At 35.7% G+C, this 26,065-nt stretch overlaps 1 protein-coding gene and 1 pseudogene across 1 annotated transcript; one reads left to right on the top strand and one right to left on the bottom strand.

The window, feature by feature from the left end:
* Positions 1 to 2,075: 2,075 nt before the first annotated feature.
* On the top strand, positions 2,076 to 20,417 carry MED30 (mediator complex subunit 30). Its single transcript, XM_006916597.3, has 4 exons — positions 2,076 to 2,408; positions 8,849 to 9,007; positions 10,924 to 11,028; positions 20,029 to 20,417. The coding sequence occupies exons 1-4, from the start codon at positions 2,232 to 2,234 to the stop codon at positions 20,122 to 20,124; spliced, it is 537 nt and encodes a 178-aa protein (XP_006916659.1). The 5' UTR covers positions 2,076 to 2,231; the 3' UTR covers positions 20,125 to 20,417.
* A 2,734-nt stretch (positions 20,418 to 23,151) lies between these two features.
* LOC107195989 overlaps positions 23,152 to 26,065 on the bottom strand; it is an 88,582-nt pseudogene continuing 85,668 nt past the window's right edge.

Here is a 26,065-nt window from a genome sequence, read left to right as displayed (position 1 = left end):
CTGACCTACAGAATTACAAACTGAGAGATTCGCATTATTTTAAGCCACTAAATTCTGGTAATTTGTTATGGCAGCAATAGAAAACTAATGCAGACTATTTTAGGTAGGGTGGTTGGGAGAAACTACTCTAAGGAGAGACCTAGAGAAATATCTGAGGGAAGAGCTTCCCCAGCCAAAAGGAATGACCCTGAAATGAGAGGAGCTTGGAATGTATGGGGAGCAGCAAGGAAGCCAACGTGGCTGAAGCAAGGAGAGGGCAGCGGAAGCTGCCACCACCTTGCTATTAGTTCCGTAAGATTCATTTCAGATTTCTGAACTGTAAGATAATAAACTTGTATTGTTTTAAGTCATTAAGTTTGTGGTAATGTTAGAGCAGCACTAGGAAGCTAATAAAAGTCATAATGTCACTGAACTGTTTTTTCTTCAGTGGAACCCATCTTGGTAAATGGCATAAACAGTAGCTATTTGTTCAAGGCAGAAATATGGGCCACCTTTAATTCCTTCTTCTCCTTAATGCTCTCAAGCCAGTCAACATCTCATTCTCTAAATTCTACCTACTAAATATTTATTTAAAGTTACCCACTGTACTATTTCTCTGTTACAAATCGTCATCATCACCATCACCATTTCTCTTCGGGATGAAAGAAGAGTACATATCCGTCATTCTCTATTTAGCAGCCAAAATAATCCTTCTAAATTGAGTATTTCTGGTGTTTATTCCTTTCTCCTCAAACTCTTTGATGGCTATTTCACTCAGAACAAAGCCCAAACTGCTCCACGTGTCTTAGAAAGTCCCTGTCTTCAGCATTATTTCCTGACTCTCATACTAAACTTCGGACCCTGAAAAGCATTTAGAAACCTTACTTCAAGTGTCAGCATTGGCCTTCCTTGTGCATTGCTTCCTCATAGAAAATGCTGCAATGTTCAGCACCTTTTCCCAGTCACCATCAGGGCCCAAATTATTCCCTTCGGATCGCCCCTGATCTAAATTGTTAGCACCTTGACATTAGGGCTTTGAACTTTGTTTCAAGACACTCATCACAATAATTAGGGTTCTGTCTGTCCCACGAGAGCAGGGCTTTTGCCTGACTTGTTCACTACTCCATTTCTAGCAGCCAGCACATAGTAGGTGCTCAGGAAATATGTCACATGGTTAACTAAGGAGCTATAAATCTACAATGGCTCATGTCATTTTTAACAAACATTTCTTGAAAAGTCTTTACTAATGGAGTGTTCAGAAACTTTTTAAAATGCAACAATTTTGTGCCTATCACTCTTTTCCACTTTCTAGACTTTTTTGTCCCCTTTGAAAATGGGCAGTAAGAAGTAGATGGGAGAATGGCTTTAATTTTTCTTACATTTATAATACCGCTCAACATGTATTTATTGAACACCTTCTATGTGTCAATCGCTAAACGTTGAGAATACAATAAATGAATAAAATAGACACAGTATCTGTTTTTACGGAGTTTGCATACTAGTGTGTGTGTATAAGGTGAAGGTAAGTCAGAAAGTAAACAAAGCGAAAATTATGTAGAACATAGTAATAAGAGCTAAAGTCAAGAAGGGGAGTGTGTGTAGTGTTAACATTTTGAGTGATCGGGAAACTTCTTAAATGAACCGACATTTGAGCAGGGACCAAAAGCAATTCGGTTGTCTGTTATCAGGTCACAAGGAAGCATGCAAGATTAGGAATTTCGTTTCCTAAATTCAAATCGCAGGTTACCAGTTGCAAGCTGAATGCGACTAAACAAATCAAACCAGTCCCTCTGAGCCAGCCTCCTAATACTACAAACCTCTTGTTAAAGCTTGTTAAGAGAAAAAGCTTAGCAAGGACACTAACATAAAAGAGTTCTAACAGGAATTCTAAGGAAAAGCTGAGATCTGGGAAACGAACTCTGCGAAAGCCCACTACGCACAACACCGCCTCTGGCCGCAGTGCAGCTGGCGATTGGCTACTCAATCCGTCCATCCCGCCCTCCTGGGAGTCCGGCCCAATCCCAGCCGTCTTTGCGCCGAGACAGTTCACAGGGTCCGCCGAGTGGGCGGTGTCCATGACGTCAAAATGACGCGTTACGTCACGGCGGGCGGAAGTCACGGGCGCTGTTTTGAAATCGGGCCGCTGTTGTCTCACAAGTTCCTGCACACGCCGAGATCCGCAGCAACCCAACGCCCGGCAGACCCCTGAAACCCCTTCTCCGGCTCCGCCGGCCTGAGGCCACAGCTGCGCCATGTCCACCCCTCCGTTGGCGGCGTCAGGGATGGCGCCGGGGCCCTTTGCCGGGCCCCAGGCTCAGCAGGCCGCCCGGGAGGTCAACACCGCCTCGCTCTGCCGGATCGGGCAAGAGACAGTCCAGGACATCGTGTACCGCACCATGGAGATCTTCCAGCTCTTGAGGAACATGCAGGTGGGAAGGAGGGCGGACGCCGCTCTTGAGCGTGCGTGGAGAAAGCTGCATGCTTCTGCGACGGACAGGGGCGCTTGTTTAGTCGTTACGTGGGGCCTCTAGGCGTCAGCTGGGCTGCCCTGGGCAACTCTCAAGTATAGGGTCGTCCTCATTTACATTGAGGAGTGTGCTTCAATGTTGTGTCTTTCTCCAAGAGTCTGCGAGGTAAAGGTGATGTTTTCCAGACCGGATTTCAGGACCATTGAAGCCACATTGTCTAGATTCGAACGGGTTCTGTAGTTACTAGGCACTCTTGTACCTTTCAAGGTACATGTGGGCCGCACTCTGCTTTTGATTAACTTTAATCTTTTACCAGCAAAATACTTTGAGTGTCTAAGGATTTGAAGAATTCAGATCCTACTAACCATTTTTGTTAAACAGCTTTATTTTGGTATAAGTGACATACAATAAAATGCATTTTAAAAAAGTTTTCACGTATGTATATACTTGTGAAACCCATCATCCATCACCCCAAAAAGTTTCTTCATGCTCCTCCTTTGAAATCTTTACTTCCAGCCTTCTATCCACAGACAAACTTTGATTTGCTTTCTGGCACCATAAATTAGTTTGCAGTTTCTAGACATTCATGTAAATGGAATCATACACTATGTAGTCTGTTTTTGTTTGCTGCTTTTACTCAGCATATATCAAAAGTTAATTTCTTTTATTGCTGTATAGTGCTCCATTGAATGAATATATCACAATTTGTGTTGGTGGACATTTAGGTTGTTTCTATTTTGGAGCCATTATAAAAATGCTGCTGTGAATGTTCTCCTGCAAATGATTTTGTGAACATATATTTCATTTATCTTGCATAGACAGATACCTAGCAGTGGAATTTCTGCGTCATATGGTAGATGTTTAACATTTTAAGAAAGCTTTCCAAAGTGGCTGCACTGTTTTACATTCCCATCAGCAATGTTTGAGGATTCTAGTTTTTCCTCATCTTTCTCAACACTTGCTATTGTTGGGATTTTTTTGTTTTGTTTAGCTTGGCTTGGCTTGGCTTGGCTTGGCAAATACTTTCTCCAAGTCTGTGGCTTGTCTTATTCTTTCACGTTTCCTTTTGAAGAACTGACTTTTTAAATTTGGATGGAATCCAATTGATTATTAATTTGTCCTTTTACAGATTTTGCTTTTGGTGTCGTACCTAAGAAATTTTTATCTAACTGAGGTGACAAAGATTTTCTATTGTGTTTTCTTCTGGAGTTTTATAGTTTTAGATTTCACATTTAGGTCTATAATCTACATTAATTTTTTTATATGTGATAGGTATGGATCCAAGTGCATTTTGTTTTGCATTTGGATACAGTTGTTCCAGGACCATTTAGCTAACCCATTTTTAATGCTTGGTCATGTTACTGCTTTGTGAGTGAATATCATTTTTGTTTTATGGATGAGGAGTTTGTGGTTCAGAGAGGTAAAGTGACTTGCCCAGAGCTAGTCAATGCTAGGGTAAATTTGAAACCAGGTCTTCAGACTTTTACAATACTTATTTCTGCGGGTGCACTAAAGCGTGTGGTTTATTGCCTTTTTTTTTTAAGTTCTTGGGATTTTTCTCCCCTGATTTTAAAAGTAATTCAGTTCTGTGGAAGTCTTTTAAGACCATGTTAATAAGTCAGTGTGAAACAATACAAAGGGAATTTAAGAGAAGGTAGGAAATCTTTGGCAATATTAAAAGATTAATATCTAAGATGATTAAAGTATGGATTAAATGATCTCAGAATTTAGCAAATACAATTGATGCTTGAACAGCATGGGAGTTAAGGGTGCCCACAACCCATGCAGTCGAAAATCCGAATATAACTTAAGCCTGCCTTCCACTACATGGATTTCCAATAGCAAATTGAAATGTTTTTCTTTATTTTTAACATGCTGTATGCAAAGTACTGAATTAGGACCAGAACACTGATAGCTAATATTTACCAAGTGCTTTCCTTGGCCATGTGTACTGTCCTAAGAGCCGTTCTAAGAAATCTTGTTATCCCTATTTTACAGTTAAGGAAACTGAGGCTTAAAGAGAGAATTTACCTAACATCACACCTGACTAGTGGCTCCTCCTGTTAACCTCTTTATAATACTAATTTGCTGTCAAACAATTTTTAGTATTAAAAGAGATACAATAAACATCCATGACCTGCACAGAAAGAACTAAACATTTTCCAAAAAGTATTGTCAATAACTAGATTACATGTGGACATATATTCAAAACCAATTTGTAGCAGACTATGGTAGTTATTTCTTTGTGGCTCTTTAATGAGTTCTGTGGTTGAACTCATCTAAGACCCTTTAGGGCATATTATAATTGGCTAAAAAAGAAACAACAGTGTGCTTCTTCATTTCCAGAAGGCTAGAAGTAGGGGTACAAACAGGACCACATGTAATTTATTTACTAATACATTTTTTAAAGTATTCAGATTTTTAAAATTATCTTCTATATTACTAATCAAGAACGATGACGTACCAACTGCTGAGATTACTTCTAAGCATTTGTTTTAGAGAAGTGGGTCCGTCCTTATTAGGTGTCCTTTAGCCTCTTGGGAATCAAGTGAAAACTACAGACTCTCTTCTGAGAAAAACGCATATATGTACATTCTGAATAAAATTTCGGGAGCGGGTGGTTTACTGGATGTCTCCCCGAGGCTCTCTAGATCCCAGGGTAAGACTCCCTGTGTAGGAACAGTACAGTGAACATTCTCTCTCCCTTCCCTATCTGCATAGGAAAGTCTTGCTTTGGTTCTGTTTACTATTCTTTACATCTTTAAACAATTTTTTGAATATATAATACATTCAGAATTCAGAAATTAAAAAAAGACATTACAGTGAACATTCTCCTTCCCATCCCTTTCTGCTAGCTATCTAACCCCTCTCTATAGGCAATGATTGTTAATGATTTTTCTTGTGTATCCTTCCAGATATCCTATGCACATTTAAGCAAATGTCTACATGTATTCTTTCATTTTCTTCCCTTTTGCACAGATAGCACTATGTCATACACAGTGTTTTGCACCTTGCTTTTTTTATTTGGTATATTTTGGAGTTTATTTATATCCATACAGAGAGTACTTCCTCCTCCTTTTAAAGTGTATAATAATTCACTACATGGAGATGTAATTTATTTAACCAGTTCTCTACTGAAAGGCATTTAGGTTGCTTTTAATCTCCAGCTATTGTGCTGCAGCGAATAACCTCCTTCTTAAATGCACAAGTATACCTACAGGATAAGTTCCTAGAAATAGCTATGTGCTTCTATAATTAGATATATTTTGATGAATTGCCCTGCATGGAGGTTGTACCAATTAATGCTACCATGTCCTGACCAACAACTGGGCTCTAACACAGTGAGTTATATTTTTGGATCTTTGATCATTTATATTTTCCTAGTCTGAATGAGTTTGAGTATGTCTTCATATATTTATAAATTATATATATTTCTGTTTCCATTTTACATTTAAAACTTTGATCCACATGGGATTTATCCTAGAATAAATGAGATATGACCCCAGCCTTACTTTTTCCAAAAGGTTGATTGAATAATTCATTTCCTCCCCCATTGATTTCATATGCTACCAAATGAATCTATTTCTGGATGTTCTATTTCACATAGCTGCCTGTCTCTTATATAATAATACCAAACATATTTATTGAGACTCTACAATGTGTTTACACTTATTCTTCCTTATTGCTCTGGCTGTTCTTGCTAGTGTATTTTTCCACATGTACTTTTAGAATCAGCTTGTTTAGTTCTGAGAAAAACCTACTCATGTTTTTAATAGGTTCATTTTAACTCAGATCTGACAACAGTATTATGTGAGTCTTAACTAAGAATATCCTTTTGTGTCCCTATGAGTATTTTAAGTTTTCATTTTTATCTTGGAATTTTTAAAGTTTATTCCTAGATATCTGATTGTTGCTACTACTGTAAATTGGGTCTTTTTCCTTTCTCATTTTCTTTTGTTTTTATATATGAAAGCAAAGCTATTGTTTTCTCTATATTTTGTACCTACCTATTTCTTGGATTCTTTTATTGATAGTAGCACTTTATCATATCACTTGTAGCGATGGTTATACCACTTCCTCTTTAATGTTTCATCTTTTTTTTTCGTGTTCCCCCTAATGCATTGGCCAGTCCCCCAGAACAGTGTGCACTGGTAGTGTTCATGGTCTCAGTAGACGTCCTATTCTGTTCCTGAATTAAGTGAGAATGCTTTTAATGTGCTGACCTTTTTTAACTGAGATAAATGTATTTTTATCATGTTGGGGACTGTTTCTTAAGAGTTTTATATTTAAGAATGGAGGTTATATTTAGTTGAATGCCTTTTTAGTGTCTAGGGGTATGGTCACATACTTACAGCTAAACATCTACACCAGTGCACACCAAGGCATCTTAGGCACTAACACATCTCGTACTCTGTGGTATAGGAACTTTGTCTCCCATGTTTCTAGAACCAAGCTTCACACCTGGAAGGTGTATAATTTTTTGAATGAATTAGTTGTTCCTGTCATTGAGAAGCTGCTGTTGTATATGAAAACTAATACCCAAACTTACTAAGTAGGTGAATTTGAGGAGGGTGATTCTTTGCATTTCAAAAGGATTTTTGTTTTCCTTTATGAAAAGATTTAATAAGAGTTCTTTTACAATACACACACTTCTAAAGTGAATTTTAAGTATAGATTTATGGGTAAAATAACTCACTAAAGTAAAATAATTCAGACCATACTTTAACACTTGTTTGTGTGTCCTGTATCACTAAATACAGTGATACAAATGTAAGTTCCAGTCTTCACTAAGTAGAAAATATGGGCAGAGTATTAAATGTAGGAAATGCCATACATAATAAAGGCACAGAGTGCTCCTTTATGGAAGATACAATCATTATAGTCCTCATTCTCACCCAAACAAGAAAGCAGGGCTCCTTTGAAATGTTCCTCTGATTGTCAGAGTCAGTGAAATGTCATCAGTTGGAAAGCTTAAGTGGAGAAACCCTACATTGTGTTGGGTGGTGAACTTTTAATGATTCCCCTTTAAACTGTTTCAATTATTACAGCCTGAGCTATTTATCACATTTCTTTGAGGTATGGTCCTCAGATTGTTTTAATACCTGATAATTTCTGAAAATCCTAACAATATCTCATTTCAAATAAGTTTGGATCCACCTCCTTATCTTATACACCATTACATTATAGGAAATTTGGAAGTGAGAACAGAAGAAAATAAATTATTTAAGCCTATCTCCCTAGTATATCTTTAATCAACTATATATATAAGCCTTTTGAGTCTTTTTTTCATGTTTATAGTTTTACCTGTTTATAATGGTAGTGTGTCCTGTTTTCTTTTTTTCTCCATTGTTTTATATACTTTCTTTCTTTTTCTTTTTTTTTTTTCATTTCCACTTCATCTGTTTAAAAAAGAAAAACTAATGAACTGAAGTTTAGAAATACTGGAATGATCTAGCTATTACACAATAGTTTTGTTACTTTAATCCCTGAGATAGGTATACAGGTTAGTGCTTATAATGGAAGTGCCTTGTATACCAGAAAACATGGTGCAAATGTTGTTATTGTTAATATTAAGATGACTTCACAGATCAAATTGTGGGAGTAAAATATAAGGATGTACAGAGAAAGGAAGATTTTGTTCATGAGCTTCAGCAAGGCGCAAAAGGTATTTATTTAGTTATAAGTTTTAGATAAATAATAGTCACTTTCCATTTATCTGTGATTTTATCATCATTTCAATGCATAAATTTGGCTTTTATTAAATTCCTGAATTAAAAATGCATAAGCATCCAAGACAGAGTTCTGATCACAGCAGTTACTTGTAGTAATTTATTAATGATGTTCAAGTTCAGGTTGATTTTCCCCTATATCTCCTGCCATATATTCCTTTTAAAGTAAAACTTTTGGTGACAGCTTTATATTTTAATGTGTGCCTAGAACATCTTAATTATCTTATCAGAGTTAAGGTATTTTGATAAAATTTTGCAACAGGAGCAGCATACTGCTACTTTTCTTCTGCTGAAAAGTCCTGTCATTTCTTTCCTTTTTTAAAACTATTTTATTTTTAACTTCCTGGTTCAGTTCAGCAGCTCGCTGTCTTTAGGAATATTAAAATTGTACATTCTCTTTAAAGTTATACTTCAAAAATTAGAAGGAAAGGTATTTCACCTCATCAGAGGAGCTTATCATGAATTTTTTCTAGGTCTGTTTTATAACACGGAAACAGTGTGCTCAGGAACTAAGAAATGAACATGTATTACTCTTAAATTCTCAAAATTGCACTTGATCAAACTGTGAGGAACAATTTGCTTTTATGCAATACTTAAAAATTGTTTGCTAGCTTATAGAAAAACTTGATTTTCATTACTTTATATGTTTATTGTTTTGTTTTGCCTGATAAGCTGCCAAATGGTGTCACGTACCATACTGGAACATATCAAGATCGGTTAACAAAGCTCCAGGATCATCTTCGCCAACTTTCCATTCTCTTCCGGAAGCTGAGACTGGTGTATGACAAATGCAATGAGAACTGTGGAGGGATGGACCCCATTCCAGCAGAGGCAAGTTTTAGTGGTAGAGGGAGGATGAATCCAAGATGTAAGACAGTCTCAAAACATTTGTAATTTTTTCCCTTCTCGCTTTCTATTTTTGCAATATTTCTAGATTTTAAATTATAGCAGTTTTATTTCTGACTAGAGAAAATGAAAAGATATACATGTGTGGAATGAGTTCTGTATTTTCATGTTAATAATTTCTTATAGATTTTAGCATCCAGGCTTATTAGTGAATTTTTATTGTTGAGAGGAGAGGGTTGTCTGTGTCTCCTTTTAATTAAACCCATGCACAGTTTTTCGTAAGAGTTTTAACAGTATTATAAAATATTTTTAAAGTGGTTTTCATGTAAGTTCTTTACAGACAAAAGTTATGTTTGCATCATTATTTAGTTTAGTGGACTCATTCTAGTTTTCAAATGGCTTTTTAAAGTTTAATCTTGGTTTATAGATATAGTTTAGTTAATTAGGTATATGATATTTTTATAAATGGCCCTTTCCTGTTGACAGGTTATATCTCTGCCACCAAAGGTAGCTGGGAAGCTGTGGATGTTTTCACACTGCATACAAAGAACAGTTTCATGTGGTCAGTGCTTCCTTTTTTGAGTGGTCACCATGTAAGGGATGAATAGAGAAAGAGTAAACTCAAAACTACTTGAAAAGAAGTCAAAGATGTAGGGAGAAGATAGGGTTGACACTGTCAGATGCTGCAGAGAAGTCAAGGAAAATCAGGAATGAAAACTGTCCAGTAGGCTTTGCTGGAAGAAAACTGTTGGTACATTTGAGCAGAACTTCAGTGAAATGGTCGCAGCAAGAAGTCAGATCACAGTGGATTAAAGATTTAAACAGGAAATAAGGAACTAGAGCCGACAAGTGGATATCCATCTTTCAAGCAGCTTAGGTAAAAAGCAAGAGAGGAAAGCAGTAGATGGAAGGAGAGATGGAGTCAAGGGTGTTTTTGTTTTTTTCCTCCAAATGGGAGAGACTGGAACATATTTAGATGATGAAGAAAACAGCAGGGAAAGGCTGGAGGGAAGGGGATAAATAATGAAGGCAGGGAAGGCAAAGGAATCTCAGCACACAAGAATGGATACTAATCGTCCTTAGGAAGGACAGCTCTGTGTCAGGAGAGAGGAATTTTTTTTGTGGGTGTGGATGTGGATAAGTTTATATTTGTCCCAAGAATTTGAAGAAGTTCAATCAGATGACTGGTTGTACCAGTTATTTACCTCTGGCCTGTTTCTGCATTGGTAATGTGAGATGGTTGAGACGGTGATTCCTGAAGTCTGTCACATCCACAAGAGCTTCATCAAATAGACTTTATCACAAACTCTGCATATTTAATTATAATTCTGCCAGAAGTTTCATTGCTATCTAATATTTTTTCTCTAATATTTTTTCTCCTTAAAAAAAAAAAAAAAAAAGCTTTCCCCAAACTAAAAGAAGATATCTAGGAATTGGTATAGACACTGACACTCTGGATAGCAAGCAAATGACATTTATATAATAATGCACATCCATGAAGTTCCTTTCTTTCTCGTGTAGATGAAGGAAAGCCTATTCTTTCTCTCTGGACTATGGATTTATTAGGTGTGGGAATCACATCTTATTTGTCATTTTTGCAGTGTGCTACCCAGTGTCTGGCAATTAAATATTTGCTGATTGAATGAGTAGGCTGTTACTTAATGGTATGTGACAACTAGTGTTATAAGGGCTTTTTTTTTGCCAAAGAAACTTGAAAATCTAGTGTACAGAATGCACTAAAATGATGAACTTCTAACACTGTTATTTTAGACCATCAACTAAATTAAAATGTATTTTTATACTATTAGAAATATAAAAATTGACCTTAATCTGACTCATCTGTACCAGTGTAACTGAAAATTTTATGTCATGTTGTGACCTTTAACTTTTGTCATTCCCAGCAACTTATTCCATATGTGGAAGAAGATGGCTCAAAGAATGATGATCGGGCTGGCCCAGCTCGTTTTGCTAGTGAAGAGAGGCGAGAAATTGCTGAAGTTAATAAAGTGAGTTATTAGTCTGTACATTTTTATATTTCACAATTACTGATAAAATTTACAAGGAAGTCTAATGTAACTCAAAACATAATTTGAATTATAGAATTACTTGAAGTGGTTTCTGTGGCAAATTTAACTCATGTAGAGTAGTCTAACCAAGAACTAAAAGGTAAGCAGAAATGCCACGTGAGTAGTCAGAAGAGAGATCACAGGATTCATGTGGTAAAGCTCTTAGAAAAGCTTCATAGGCACTCCGTCACAACCCACTTACTTTCTTCTTTTCTAGGAAAAATTTTAGCTTTCTAGCTTACAGCATATTTGGAGCAACAAATTATAAAAATTTACAAATACAAAATGTGAATTTCTCAATACCTGAATAAGAAATTTGTGAGAGTTATCAAAGCATTACCTTAGCCTACTCTCCCACCCAAAAAAGTTCTGAAATTGAATGTATTTATTGGCTGAATACTTTCAGTACTTCATAGAAGATGTTAAGATAGTTATCATGAAATACAGTGCACTAGGGAAAGCTGTCAGTTTATTCTGTGATGGAAACATAGCTCAGGCTTACCAAAACCTAACCAACAGCACAATAAATAAAATGACTAAATTCATACTTTCATGTACAAATCCCACTCCCCCACCCCATCCTCTCTTGAAATTTTAATTCCAATTAATAGAATTCAACAGGGTATTAACAATCCACCACAGAGAGGATTTTCTGAGGTATATGAGGATAATCCAGTGCACATATATAATACATAGTATCATTGGATTAGGTTGGAAAAATTGTTTTCCTCATATATAAAAGACATTTAATAAAATTTACATGTTGCTGATTTTATAAAGAACATTTAAAACTATTAATAAGATATATTTTTTTTTATTTTAAGTCTTTTTATTTCTGATAAAGTGCCAACATTTTTCATACTTTTTTCAGGCATAAAATAAGATGCCTTACACCATTATGTTTAATATTATTTTAGAAGTTATAGACAGTACAAAAAGACAAGAAACAAATAAACTTTAGGAAACAGGGATTATAATATTATATAAAAGCTTGTTAAGCTTGTACATAATAGTATAACTCAAGCTTGTTAAGCTCAAAGAAACTCAGTTGATGAACAACTAGAATCAGTAAGACTGATAAAAAGGCTTAAGATCGATACTGTCCTTATAATGCTTAAACCAATTAGGTTATAAGATCCTACTCACGAATGCAACAACAAATATTAAGTAGTTAGGAATTAACTCAATGACACATGTTACTAAACTTAAGGTACATAAAAGAGGTTTTAAATAATTAAAAGTACATATAAAATTCTTGTGTCACCAGTAAATGTTCTTAAAATTGACAATCTTGATTATTTTGTATTCTAGTAACACTCCAAATCCAAATAGGCATTCTCTTGAAAGTACACAAAAATGAGATGTTAGTGCAATACCAATCAAAAAACAAATCTAAATAAAATCCAGACGGGAATTTTTTTCTTCAGAGTATACTAAAATATCAAAGAAAATACTGTTAAAGTAATAAAATAGAACTCTTTGTTTTAATAATTAAAATGTAATATGAAGCATAGTTTAAAAACAATAATTTTGAAATACTGACACAAGAATAGACCGATTAGTAAATTAGCCAGAAAAGTAGTCTTCCTGTTGTTTATGGGAATTTAATATGACAGAAGAAGGATTATGTGGAAAATCAGTCTTTAAAAATAGAAACCTTGGGAGAAAATTAAACTTGCTTTTATATCATATGTTGAAATGAATTTCAGACTTGAAAATAAGACCTACAAAACAAAATATGGACAAGTTAAAAGAAAAATGTATATCAAAACTAAGGAGAAAGAAAAAAAGATGGGCAGATTTTATAAAATAAAACTTTCTTTTTAATTTTTTTAAAAGCAGAAATACAAATTAAGACTATTTCCAGCAAATATGACAGTAATGAATGAGCATAAAGAACTCATAGTAGGAAATTAGTAGGGGATCAGAAGGGGACCGGGAACGTTTAATTTAGATCATGAAGAATGAATGATGTTGGGTAGTCCAGAGATGAGGCATTCATTTATTAAAAAGTGTTATTTTTCTATTGACAATCTATGTATTAAGTCACAATAGATGTTGTGTTTATTTTTTCTCTGTAATAAGAACTTTTTAAAAATACAATGCAATATATATAAATAAAACACCATTGTAATAACTTTAATTTCAGAGTCTACATGTGACATAAATATAGTTAGTTCTCTACCATAGATTTTATATGTAAATAAAAACTTGTGTAAATTCAGAAAAATTTTTCCTAAACATGTTACATGTACATAATAGTATAACTCAAGCTTGTTAAGCTCTTCTTTTTATCCAATTTGATGGTTTAGAAATAACTTATTTTTGATTATTTTTAAAAGATCTTTCATATAATCAGAATATGGTAATACTTGACAGTGTGAAATAAAAAAAATCTTACTACCAAAAAATTATTAGAAACAATAAATAGTAAAGTCACAGGATATAAAATTGATATATGAAAATCTGTTGCATTTCTATATAATAACTAAATCTCAGAAAGAGAAATGAAGAAAACAATACCATTTATAATCACAACAAAAAGATTAAAATACCTAGGAATAAACTTAGAGAAGGTGAAGGAGCGGAACACTGAAAACTACAAGACACTGTTGAAATTTTAGAACACACACGAAATGGAAAGATATTCTATGTTCACGAATTGGAAGAACTGCTAAAATATCCATACCACCTAAAGCAATCTCCAGGTTTAATGCAACCCCTATCAATATCCCAATGTCATTTTTCACAGAAGTAGAACCAAAGAAGCCATAAATTTGTATGGAAACACAGAAGACCACGAATAGCCAAAGCGATGCTAATTAAAAAGAACAAAGCCAGAGGTATCACATTCCCTGACTCCAAACTATACTACAGAGCTAATCAAGACAGCATGATATTGGAGAAGAACACACACATAGACCACTGGAACAGAACTGAGAGCCCAGAATTAAACCCACACACATATGGTCAGCTAATTTTCGACAGAAGAGCCAAGAACGTTCAATAGAGAAAGGAAAGTGTCTTCAATAAATGGTGTGGGTAAAACTGGACAGCCACATGCAAAAGAACGAAACTAGACTACTATCTTTTACCATACACAAAAATTAACTCAAAATGGATTAAAGATATGAATATAATACCTGAAACAATAAAATTAGTAGAAGAAAGCACAGGCACTAAACTATGGACCTGGTCTCAGGGATTTTTGTGAACTTGACCCCAAAGGCAAGGGGAGTAAAAGCAAAAATAAATGAATGGGATTATATCAAACTAAAAAACTTCTGCACAGCAAAGGAAACCATCAACAAAACAAAAAGACAACCAACCTAACTGGAGATGATACCTAAAAACGATGCTTCCAGTAGCGGGTTAATATCTCGAATATATGAAGAACTCACACAAGAACAAGAAAACAAACAATACAGTTAAGTTAGCAAAGGAGCTGAACAGACACTTCCAAGGGAGCCATACAGATGGCCAACAGATATATGAAAAGATGTTCAATATCACTAGCTGTTAGGGAAATACAAATCAAAACCACAATAAGATAGCACCTCACACCTGTTCAAATGGCTACTATCGAAAAGACAAGAAATAACAAGTGGTAGGACATGGAGAAAAGGGAACCCTCGTACCTTGTTGGTGGGAATAAAACTCAGTACAGCCACTATGGAAAAGAGTATGGAGGTTTCTCAAAAAATTAAGAATAGAAGTACCATATGATCCAGCAATTCTTCTGAGTATTTTCCCCAAAAATATTAAAACAATTATTCGTGAATATATACATAACTTTACGTTCATTGCAGCATTATTTACAATCGTCAAGACATGGAAACAACCTAAGTGTCCACTGATGGATGACAATAAAAAAGATGTGGTATATATTTACAGTGGAATACTACTCAGCCATAAAAAAGATGAAATACTGTCATTTGTGACAACATGGACAGATCATCTTGAGAATATTATGCTAAGTGAAATAAGCAAGACAGAAAAGGACAAAAACAATATAATATTATTCGTATGTGGAAAAGTGGCTTTTTTTTAACCCAAAGAGGTTTTTAACTCATTCCTTAATAATATATGTAAATTGAATGTAACACATATTCTGGCTGTTAACAATTATGTACAATTAGTGCTACTAACATTTATTCTTTTCCTCCAACTTCTTCCAACTTTGTACCTCCCTTCTAGAATATAAGATTAAAATATGTAATTGAATATCTTTAAAACACTGAGTAAGCTCATGATTGATGTTTTTCTGCCTTAACATGCATAAGAATGTATTTGTGAAAAATACATTTATTTTTAATAGCTACCTACAGATGGTAAAATGTTGCCCTGACATATAACCACATAGATGATATTAAAAATAAGTTTAAATTCATTGATTTGATTTAATTTTCAACTACTTGTAAATATCCATAAACTTTACTTTTTATCTTTTGTCTATTATTTTAATCCATTCTTTTCTATCATGCAAAATTTTTTAAATAGTTATTAGGTAGTAGGAGGAGGACTTTATGGTTCATAGCAATCTTAGTAATGCACATACATAATTTGCTATAAAATATTAAAATGAATAATTTTTAATAATAGCCATAACTTTTTTAATACTAACAGACCATATTTAACTGGAAAAAAGAACATGCTTCAAAATAATTGCTAGGAAATGTATTCTTTGGCTGCTTGTTTTTTTCTCTTCTAGGCTTTTGGGAAGCTTTTTGATTTGGCTTTTTTATTATTTTTCCATTGCCTATTAAAATATTCAGATATTTGGGTACCTGCTCTGTGCCAAGCTTTGTTCTCAGTGTGGGAATGTCTCCTGTGACCAGTCAGATGTGTTGTCTACCACAGGCATGGGTAGGTTTCTTACTTGAGGACACAGGTCTCTAATGGGAGTAAAGTAGCACCCATTTCATAATGTGATAGATATTTACAAAAACAAAAATGTTGGACCATGTTTTTAATATGTTTTTAATATGCCATGTTTTAATATGGCAGCCTTTTCTTATATTTAATGAATAAGTTGTTTTATGGGCCTAAGCAGTCAGTAATAAAATTATATTCTTGGCATTCAGTCAAAAATATTCAGGATTTTATTACAATGCATATTTTATTTCTTTTTATTCTAAATAAACTACGTAAGTAGCTTTATGTACCCCTCAGTTAACCCTCATTCAGTCATTTTCAAAATACTACTATATCACTGTGTATTTGAAATTATATAGAACATATTGACAAGGTGTTTAAATTTAATCTACATGGTCAGTTTGGTTTCTAACAATGTATGTATTACCTATGCCTACCATAGTGCCATGAAACGTTGGGGCACAAAATTTGTGATCAGTATTTGATGTCAATCATCAGATGACAGAACGGCTTAGTTTCAGCCATTGATTTCTGGCTTATTTAAATACTTTTTATTTTCTTTTCATATTCTGGAATCCATAAGTCCTAATACCCAAGTAAAGGATGAACACCTGTTTGAGATTGTGTTTTAAGAACAGAATGAATTCTATTTTACTTAAAACTATTCTGTGGATGCTAAAATGAAATCAAAAGAGGAATGTGGGTAGTTTTTTACAGAGTTGACATATAACTCAGTTCATGCATTTAGAAATTAAAACATTTTTAACCAATTGTCACAGTCCTTGTATGACTATTAAATTACATGGCATGACTTAGCACAAACCTGTTTTTTAAGTATCTACTCACACATTCACCTGTTAATGTAACAAATTAGGCACAGCTGATGGATTTTGATAATAGCAGCTGTCAACCTCTGTTAAAATCAATCAGTGGCAAGGTTGTATATATTAAGTTCTGTATCACGTCATGAAAATTTATTTACAATTTAACCACTAATAAGCACAACTGTCAGCTTTGCTGTTGATAGTTTCATGATGTGTTTTGGCTCTAGGTATTTGTATGCTGATTTTTTAAAAACTTTCTGACATCTTTGAGAAAAACTACCCAACTGCCTTATGATTTACTTAAAATTTTTTTACTGTTGCCTAGAGTTGAATATTACCTTGAAAATATCCTACATTTTTTGGTTTTCTTACATTATTTTTTAAGAAGTAATGAGGCTATTTTTTAAAAACAAGTATATCAGAATTGATATTTCTAAATGAGTATTCTTCAAAGTAGTCATATTGGTAAGCTATGCATTTATTCCAGTGATGCAAGCATTATGGCAGCTATCTGTACCCTCTGTTTTAAAGTCTGTCTTTAACTACTCAAGAATATAATTTTATCATTTCTAATTACTTCTTAATTTATACTGAAAATGTGATCACTGAGCTTATTTCACCTGACTTGGCCTTTGACTGGTTTTCAACTGTTCTCAAAATTTAAATCCTCCCTTTGTCTCCTTTCCATGGACATGGATGTGTCACCGTTGAAGTTCTTTAGGAGAATCCATCCCACACACCTGACCAGTTAACTCTTTACATTGCAGGTTAAACCACACCTCAAGAATTTTTATAGGTCTCATTACCCACTACCAGTCCTAAATTTATCCTCCTTTCACCCTTTGCTCACCACCAACTTTCCTAGACACCCCTAAAAATATTTTCCTTGTTTGCTGCCCCTACCAGAGGTGGTATCTCTATGTTCTGGGGTTCCACACATCTGATATTTTTTCCTCTGTCATCTGCCTTACCAGGTTACAGTCTAGTCATCTGGGCATTATCCTCCTCCTTCATGCTGAATTTCTTCAAGGAAGGGATTATTTCATATTCATTGTTCTCCCTTACAGTGTCTAACCCAGTGCCAGTATTTATGGAACAAAATGTGTTACCATCTCAGAATTCCGCTCCAATGACAAGTTTTAAAGACTTTAAAAGTGTTAATATGCAAAATACGTCAGAGGGGCTGATCCAAAAAAGGTTTTTAAAAAAATCAACTCGCATTCTTTCTCTTCCTTTTATTCTTACTGAGTAGCTCTTCTCCACTTCGCTTCTGAAAAATTCAGAGGGGAGTCGTGGTGGGTGACGTCTCCCACAGCTAGGGAAGCGATGGCTCTGGGAAAGGGCAGCTGACTTTGAACCATTTTGAAGCCAGTAATTAGTTGACTAAGCTTACGGTTTTCATCATGTCTGTTCAACTGATTGTCATCTTATGTATGTGAGTACAGGACGTAGAATTGGCAAGGGCCTAATAGATGTATAATCCCATTTCAAAGACAAGAAAACTGAGGATAAGGAATTTGTGTATGATCAATAGCAAGTTAGAGGCAGAGTCAGAACTGGGACTGAGGTGTCCAGCCTCCCAGTATAGTCCCTTTACTCTTATATTCTTCTGTTTTCATGCTACCCTTCATTGCTGGCAGAAGTGTCCATTTCTTGGTCTCTGGGATGAAAAAGACTATAGGCCTGGTACTGGTCATCTAATCATTTGTCATCTCACCCAGTTATCTGGGTCCATTTGGTTAGATAATAGACACAATTGCTTAAAAAACTACCACATACTTATAACAGCACTCAGATGTTAGGCCACCTGAAAACTGAACAAGGAGACTAACTAAAATGCTGACAGTATCTTTTCCCAACAAATTATGTTAAAGTGAGCTTTATGTACACATATGTACTATATGCTGTACATATATGTACCATGTACTTTATGTACACATATGTACTATATGCTGTACACATGCCCTGTACACTATATGGCCATATGTTTTATCTGTGTAGTGTTCTCTTTTCAAATATGAATTAAATTTAATATTAAACATTAAAATGTCTATCAATTGCTTTTCATTTTCCAATAAGAATTTCTTAGTCCTGCCTTTTAGCTACTTACTTCCTGTTACTTCCCTAACTAGATAGAAGTAATATGAGCAATTTTCTTAATCCTGGTTTGCTCTTTAACGAGATCAAAATTAAGATTGTTTGGCTTCTTTATAATGTGCATATACTACTTTATCTGGAAGTATTTTAATGTAGTATCTTTAAAATTATCTAATTAAATTTGTTATTTCTAAATGTAATGCTTCCCAAAGGTTACTGAAGAATAGTGATTATTAGTACAATAGCCAGTAACACTTTGACCACACGTTCTCATTTTTATCTTGTTTTACCTAAGCAGACATTTGCCACATCAGATTTGAATAAAGGACACTGAAAAAGAAGTTTATAGACTGGTCTAGTAGAAACCCTTTATAGATACAGAGACATGTGCCACGTGCAGTCAGGGCACCCAGCAAATCGTGGCTGTGAAGATGGTTAGATCCTGGACTGTGCTGTTTGTCTTCAGTTTTTAGAATCAGAAGTAGATCGGTTCATGCGTGGGCAGTGACTTCTGCCACATTTTGAAAGACCAACTGCATCAGGCATTGCGTCTTTATTATACTGTATTTTCTGTATTGATGGCTTATGTCCTGTGCCTACCAGTAACATTTGCTGAATGCTTGCTTATATGCCAGGCACAGTTCTAACACTTTACATGAATGAAATCTTTTAATCATAACTCTTATGAGGTAGGTTCAGTTATTATCCCCATTATCCTGATGTGGAAACTGAGGCACAGACAGGCAAGTAATTTGGCCAGCATCACACACTGAGTTAGTGAAGGAGCTGAGCATAAACCCAGAGAATCTGGTTTAGAGATTGTGCTCTTGACCATTTGTTACACTGCCTCTTTGAAAACCTACATATTTAGGTTTTATAACGATTAAATATCTAGCTTATTTTCTTTGATGGTGGAAGTGGGGCAGTAAAGGGGGGTGGGGGCTGGTGCTATGGCCTCTGCAAGCTGCTGAATTCAGTAAGCCATTCAGTGAACATGTGTGACCAGAAAAGAATTGAGACCCTCTGCCTGAAGGAAATATTTACTTAATTTCTGTCTGGATCATTAGAATCCTAACTACGACATTTTAATCTTCTAACTTCATGGTCTGTATTTCATTTTTGATAAATTCTTTTGTTTCTACAGAAACTCAAACAGAAGAATCAACAGCTGAAGCAAATTATGGATCAATTACGAAATCTCATCTGGGATATAAATGCCATGTTGGCAATGAGGAACTAAACTGATATTTAAATTTCTTGCTTTACACATGTTATACCATTTTTTTCCCTCAAGTATTTTTTTCCCTTTGAAGTTTATTTATCTGTTTGTATTCTAGTCACTAGGATTAAAGTTCCTATTTTTACGTGGTTTTACATTAAAATATTCATTGGCAAGTTTTTTTTAAGCTCTTGATTCTATGAAAGATTACTGCAATAAACTTTGATAAGGTTTGTGTTTTGCTTAATCTTCATGAACTGAATAATTGTTTTATAAAAGCAAAATAAGTTTTGCAAATAAATTTTTAAATTTCATCAGTGTTTGTTTTGCTCATTTCATTACATTTTTAGGAGGAAATTAAAGGTTTAAACATTTTTGCATATGAAAATATCAATCTGTGATACAAACTGATTGAAATTAAACATGTAAGTTACAATTTCAGCTCAATTTTTTAAATTCAGTCTGAGTCCCAAACAAATTAACATGAGAAAACAGTTAGTTGCTCTAAGTAGATGAAAGTCACTTTTATGTTCGTTGAGTGTTTGGTCTTAATTGGAAGGATCTGTCTCTAAAAGCAGGGAAACAAATCATTTGAGGGTGGCACAAACTGAAATCATGACGGTGTGCTTATCTGCTACCTGCTTTAGGCCAAGAAACAATCCCCTCTCTGACTTTCCAGATACACCCTAATCTCATCCATTTCGGAAACAGCATATTTTCTAAGAGTTTTGAAGGAGATAGCTCTGTATAACAAGTGCTTTCACAGACTTGTAGCTGGTCAGCAGTCCTCTCTACAAGTCTGCAGGAGCTGGTCTCTCAGATAGTAAACAAAGTATCCTCAAGTAAGGGAGTCAGATTCTTCTCAGGAAGGACTTTTCCAGCGTGAACCAGAAGCCCTAACCTGTCTGGCCTGGGTTCTGGCTCTCTTAAGAGAGGCTGCTACTTGACTGTTCTTGTATATGGATAAAGTTTCCCTGGCAGGTTACACAGAAAACCAGTGTCACACAAGAAATGGCTTCCTCTGGGGAGGGGATATGGATAGTTGTATACCATTTGGTACCTTTGGAATTTTATAGCACATGCCTATTCAAAAAAATAGGCAAAACTTCATTTTAAGTTACACAGAGTCCCACCTATGACAACAGGCAGAATCACAAGAAGACAAGCCAAATTATGCCGGCATCTTTGGGCTCTCTAACTGTGCCTCCATCAGAGCAAGCTCTCCTGAGCAAGCCCAGTATTCGTCAGACGGAGGAGTCGACTGCCACAGTGGTAGCACTGCAGTTACAAGACAGAAAAAGCTACATGAAGCTATGGCAGTGAGAAGAATTAGGACCAATAACCCCAGTGTTCTGCAATATCTGAGGGTATTAAAGTTTTTCAGCCTATCACCAACTGGACAGGCAAGATTATAACAGGTGTTCACTACTATGCACGGTAGGTTGCTGGTTACTATTACGGAGTGGGTACTGACAACATCTAAAGCAGTTATGAAAAATGTTTTAATCTAAATTTTTTTTTCTTTTCCTTTTAAATTTTTATTTAAATTTAATTTTATTATTAGTTTCAAGAATACAGTACATTGATAAGACATGCATATAGTTTGTAAAACGATCCCCCTAATTGCTCTTTCTCCCCTCAGGCTCTTCACCTAGCCAGTACATTAATGCTGACTTCATTCCCTATGCCGTGCTCCCCATCCCTGTGACCATCTATCAACTACTAATTCTTCTTTAACCCTTCACCCCATTCTCCCAACTCCCAAACCCTCTCCCCTCTGGCCTTCACCAGACTGTCCTCTATATTTGTGAGTCTGCTTTTGATTAGTTTGTTCTTTTTGTTCCTTAGATTCCACATTTAAGAGAAATCATATGATATTTATCTTTGACTTATTTCACTCAGCATAATAACCTCTAGGTCCATTCATGTCATTGCAAATGGTAGCGTTTCTTTTTTTTAATGGCTGAGTAATATGTTGTTTTAATTGTCACACTCAACTCCTTAGATCATTCCAGGTGCCACAAACTAAACTCTTGGAGGGAATGTCGAAATTGCATCTTTGGGCCTTCAGTCTAGAGAGAGTATCTCTACTGTAAAGCAATAATCAATGCAGCTACATTCAGCTAGAGAGCTGTAGCCCCAAATTCTGGGAGAGTGGTTCTCAGCGCTTAGAACCGACACTGGTTTACTGAGTCACTCAAGTCTACCTGGGGCCAATTATGTGTTCAGGGTTATTAAACACATGGACACCACTAACTCAAAGCTTCAGCTTTTTCTTGACAGAGAGCATGCCAATAGATTGAAGAGCAAAGAAAATTCAATCATGATGGGTGGCCTTGGGCAAGTTAATCTCAGTTTTCTTGTCTAAAATGATAGGTGGGATTAGCTGATTTTACAATCTATGTTAGAATTTTAGTTACGAATGTTAGAAACCCAATTCAAGATGGCTTAAGCCAAAAGGGGGATTTGTTAGTTCTTGGAGCAAGAAAGGATGTTAGAGAAGAGCTCACAGCATCAAAGAAAAGCTGCAGGAGCCAAGGCTGCAGGAATTAGAACCAAGATTTCATGCCCCAGGATTCTCTATGCCCATCCCTAATTTCTGCTTCTCTCCCTCTGCTCCATTCTCCCTCTGCTCCTATTTTCTCTAAACTGTGGGAAAGATGGCCTTCCACTGGCCCCAGACGCTGGGCTGCTTCTCCTACTCTACACTGAGAACTCAAATGGACCCTGCTTAACACAGCCCAAGTCTCGTAACCAACCTTTGGACCAACTGTTGTGTAAATGGGTACTATGATTAGCCTGACGTAAATCTACAGTACCAGCCCATCTCTGTGGCCAGCAACTGGGTGTGGGAGGCATGGAAAAGCTCCAGACCAGGAAACAAACATTATTAGAAGAAAGGGCACCAACCAGAAACATTTGCAAGAAAAACATTAACAGTGGCAACCAGTCCACCAATGTTCTTGGTTATAACACTCTCAGATGCGAGTTATTCAACTCTCAAAAGCCCAAGGAAAGTTTACAGAAAACCAGAGGCATCACTGACTATTAGGAGAAAACTGTTAATTTTAATTTTTCTGAATTTGTGGACTTCTGTATCGACATTTTTTCTTTGCAGCTGTTGGGTTTTTCTGTTTGTCCTTGTAGCTGTTTCAATGAACTGCAATGCGACCATGTCAGGTCTTGGTCTGCCTGAGTTAAAGCATGGATAGGAAAGAGCTGAGGGAAAAAAGAATGAAAGCACCAGCATCCTAGTAATGACATTATCTTTAAAATGATTTGGAAACCTAAGGCCCTGATCGTTTAGACATTATATCCCTTGGCGCCATTACAAGCCAAAATGCGTTAACTTGACATTTTGATGTAGCTCCAGTTTGAGTAATTCATTTTCTTAAATTCCCAAGGAAGTTTAAGCTAGACAGAGGAGTCTTTCAACCTTAAAATAAAATGTGTGCTTGTCCTAAAGCTCAAAGAGTTTGTAATCCTGAGTGTTCTTAAATCTGTCCAACACAACTGGATGCCCTACATTTTTTTCTATTCCTTTAAAACATTATGGATCAAGGACTGAGTTTTTAAAGGCCAAATTGAAAGGTATTCTAGAAGTATATACATCTTTTAACATGGTAGCAGTCTTGAATTCTTTCATACTTTTTAAACTTAAAGAATTAGAGTTAATAGATTTAATACTGTTTAAGTTCGCATTTTTACATAGGGGTGACACTGTGCATGAACGCATTTACACCAGTAGATGTAGGGATGCACTGATGCATACTTTTTCCAAGAAACTCTTACGGTTGTCCATGTGCAATTTGCATTCCAAGAACTGCTAGAAAATTTACAAAGAGAGCGTAAACCTTATTTTCTCTGTACTTTGAGGTCTTATTCTATGACACTGGATCACAAGATCACCAAGTGGTGTGATTCTCGTAAGAACTACCTAAACCTGTTTTAACCTTTTTAAAAAATCACTCGGGAGCCCTTTTAAAATGCAGATTTTTGGATTTACCACAAATGTACTAAATCGGAATCTCTGAGGTGGGGTCTAAAAATGTGCATATTTAACAAGTTTTCCAGGTGATTTGTCACTGAAATGAAAAAATAATGTTCTATGCAATTTAGTGATAGTCATGAGCATTTTAATATGAAAAATGTTCAAATATAGCAGGATTGATATAAAATACAACGTATTATGCCATATTTAGAGTTCTAGCCTTTTGAGTATTCAACCTATTTCCCATTGAGAAAAAAAAGTGCAGCTCACTGCCAGCGTTAATTTAATTTTACATAAACACACTCTTTGAGGATGAAGGAAATCTGACTGGTTTTCAATACGTTTTCTAGGATTTGACATTTTCAGATTTGAAAATTATATTTTGTGAATGGAAATACCACTACTAAAAATGGAATGCTATAAATAGAATGTCATTTGTTTCCAAAGACTATCGATATATTTAGAGCGATGCAAAAATAATAATAGAAGCGAGATATTTTATGGCAAACTTTGGGGGTAAGGTTAGGACTAACCCGCGAGTTATCTCGGGGTAAGCACTGCACCTGCAAGCACTGCTGGCGAGTATTCTTCAGGCAAATGGGAAATGGGTTAAAAATAACATTCTATTATCAGCAGTTATCAAACTTGGCTACACATTAGAATTGACTGGGGAAATGTTAAACTTCCCTATGCTGAAGTCACACCCCAGATCAACTAAATCAGAATTCTGGGGTGAGATCTAGACATCAATATGTTTTGGGTTTTTTGGCGGGGGGAGGAGGGGAGTGGTTGTTTATTTTTTACCGTTAAACATATTTTTATTTTTGGTGAGAACACTTAAGATCTAATCTTTTGGCGAATTCTAAAAATTCAATACAGCATTATAGTCATCATGCTATACATTACATCCTCAGAATTTATTCATGTTATAACAAAGTGTATGATCTTTTACCAACCTCTCTCCTTTTTCCCTGGCAAACACCATTATACACTCTGTTTCTATGAATTTGACTTTATCTTTTAGATTCCACATATAAGTGATATTATACACTTATTTATCTTTCTCTGTCTGGCTTATTTCACTTAGCCTAATGCCCTCCAGCTTCATCCACGTTGTTTCAAATGACCGGATTTCTTTCTTTTTTATGGCTGAATAATATTAAATTTTAGGTGTGTGTGTGTGTGTGTGTGTGTGTGTGTGTGTACTAGATTTTCTTTATCCATTCATCCATTTGTGGACACTTACATTATGGAAAACAGCATAGAGATTCCTCAAGAAACCAAAAATAGAACTACCTCCCATATGATCCAGCAAACCCACCGCTGTGTATACATCCAAAGAAAATGAAATCTCTCTCTCAAAGAGACATCTGCAACCCACTCTCACTGCAATACCATCCACGACAGCCAAGATATGGTTTGTTTTTTACATCAGAGTTCAATTCTGTTACAGGCTATTCATTCTGAGCTTTTGTAGCCTTGGATGTATGATGTTGCGAATGTGTAGAAACCCTAATATTTCCCCAGTTACATCTTGGTAAAGCCCTACATCTAACCTGTTTCCTTTAAAATTCTTTTCAAGGCATAATTTTAAATTTTATTGGGGTAAGAGCTACTACAGAATTCACTCCATGTCATGTTTCTTACCCAAAGGTAAGGCCTTTCTTGTGTCTGAACTGGAGACCTTGAGTATCAACGAAGTACTAATGTGGGCTCCCATGTCTGCTGGGGTCAGATCTCCATCTTCCTCCAGAATTGCTCAAGCGCTGGTACCCCATTTTTCTCTCAATCAGCCATTCTCTGACAAGCATCAGGGAGGATCTGCCTGGGCCTCAGCAGCCAGGCTGTCGTTCGGGGACGCAGAAAGGACCTCTGGTTCCCCACCTGCATCATTTCTTTTTCCAACGTCAAAGTTCCACAGATGCCAGTTGCTTCCTGTCCCCAGAAAACTGTCCTCTGCTCCCTCAGTTC

This window comes from Pteropus alecto, unplaced genomic scaffold (assembly GCF_000325575.1).
Source record: "Pteropus alecto unplaced genomic scaffold, ASM32557v1 scaffold164, whole genome shotgun sequence".
Taxonomy (NCBI): domain Eukaryota; kingdom Metazoa; phylum Chordata; class Mammalia; order Chiroptera; family Pteropodidae; genus Pteropus; species Pteropus alecto.
This window is presented reverse-complemented; position numbering and strand designations above follow the sequence as displayed.

What these genes read in the sequence shown, in the direction of transcription:
- MED30 (XM_006916597.3), top strand. Translation starts at nt 2,232, where the DNA reads ATGTCCACCCCTCCGTTGGCGGCGTCAGGGATGGCGCCGGGGCCCTTT. An exon ending in AGCTCTTGAGGAACATGCAG is followed by an intron (nt 2,409 to 8,848) that starts GTGGGAAGGAGG and finishes TTGCCTGATAAG; the next exon opens with CTGCCAAATGGTGTCACGTA. An exon ending in AAATTGCTGAAGTTAATAAA is followed by an intron (nt 11,029 to 20,028) that starts GTGAGTTATTAG and finishes TTGTTTCTACAG; the next exon opens with AAACTCAAACAGAAGAATCA.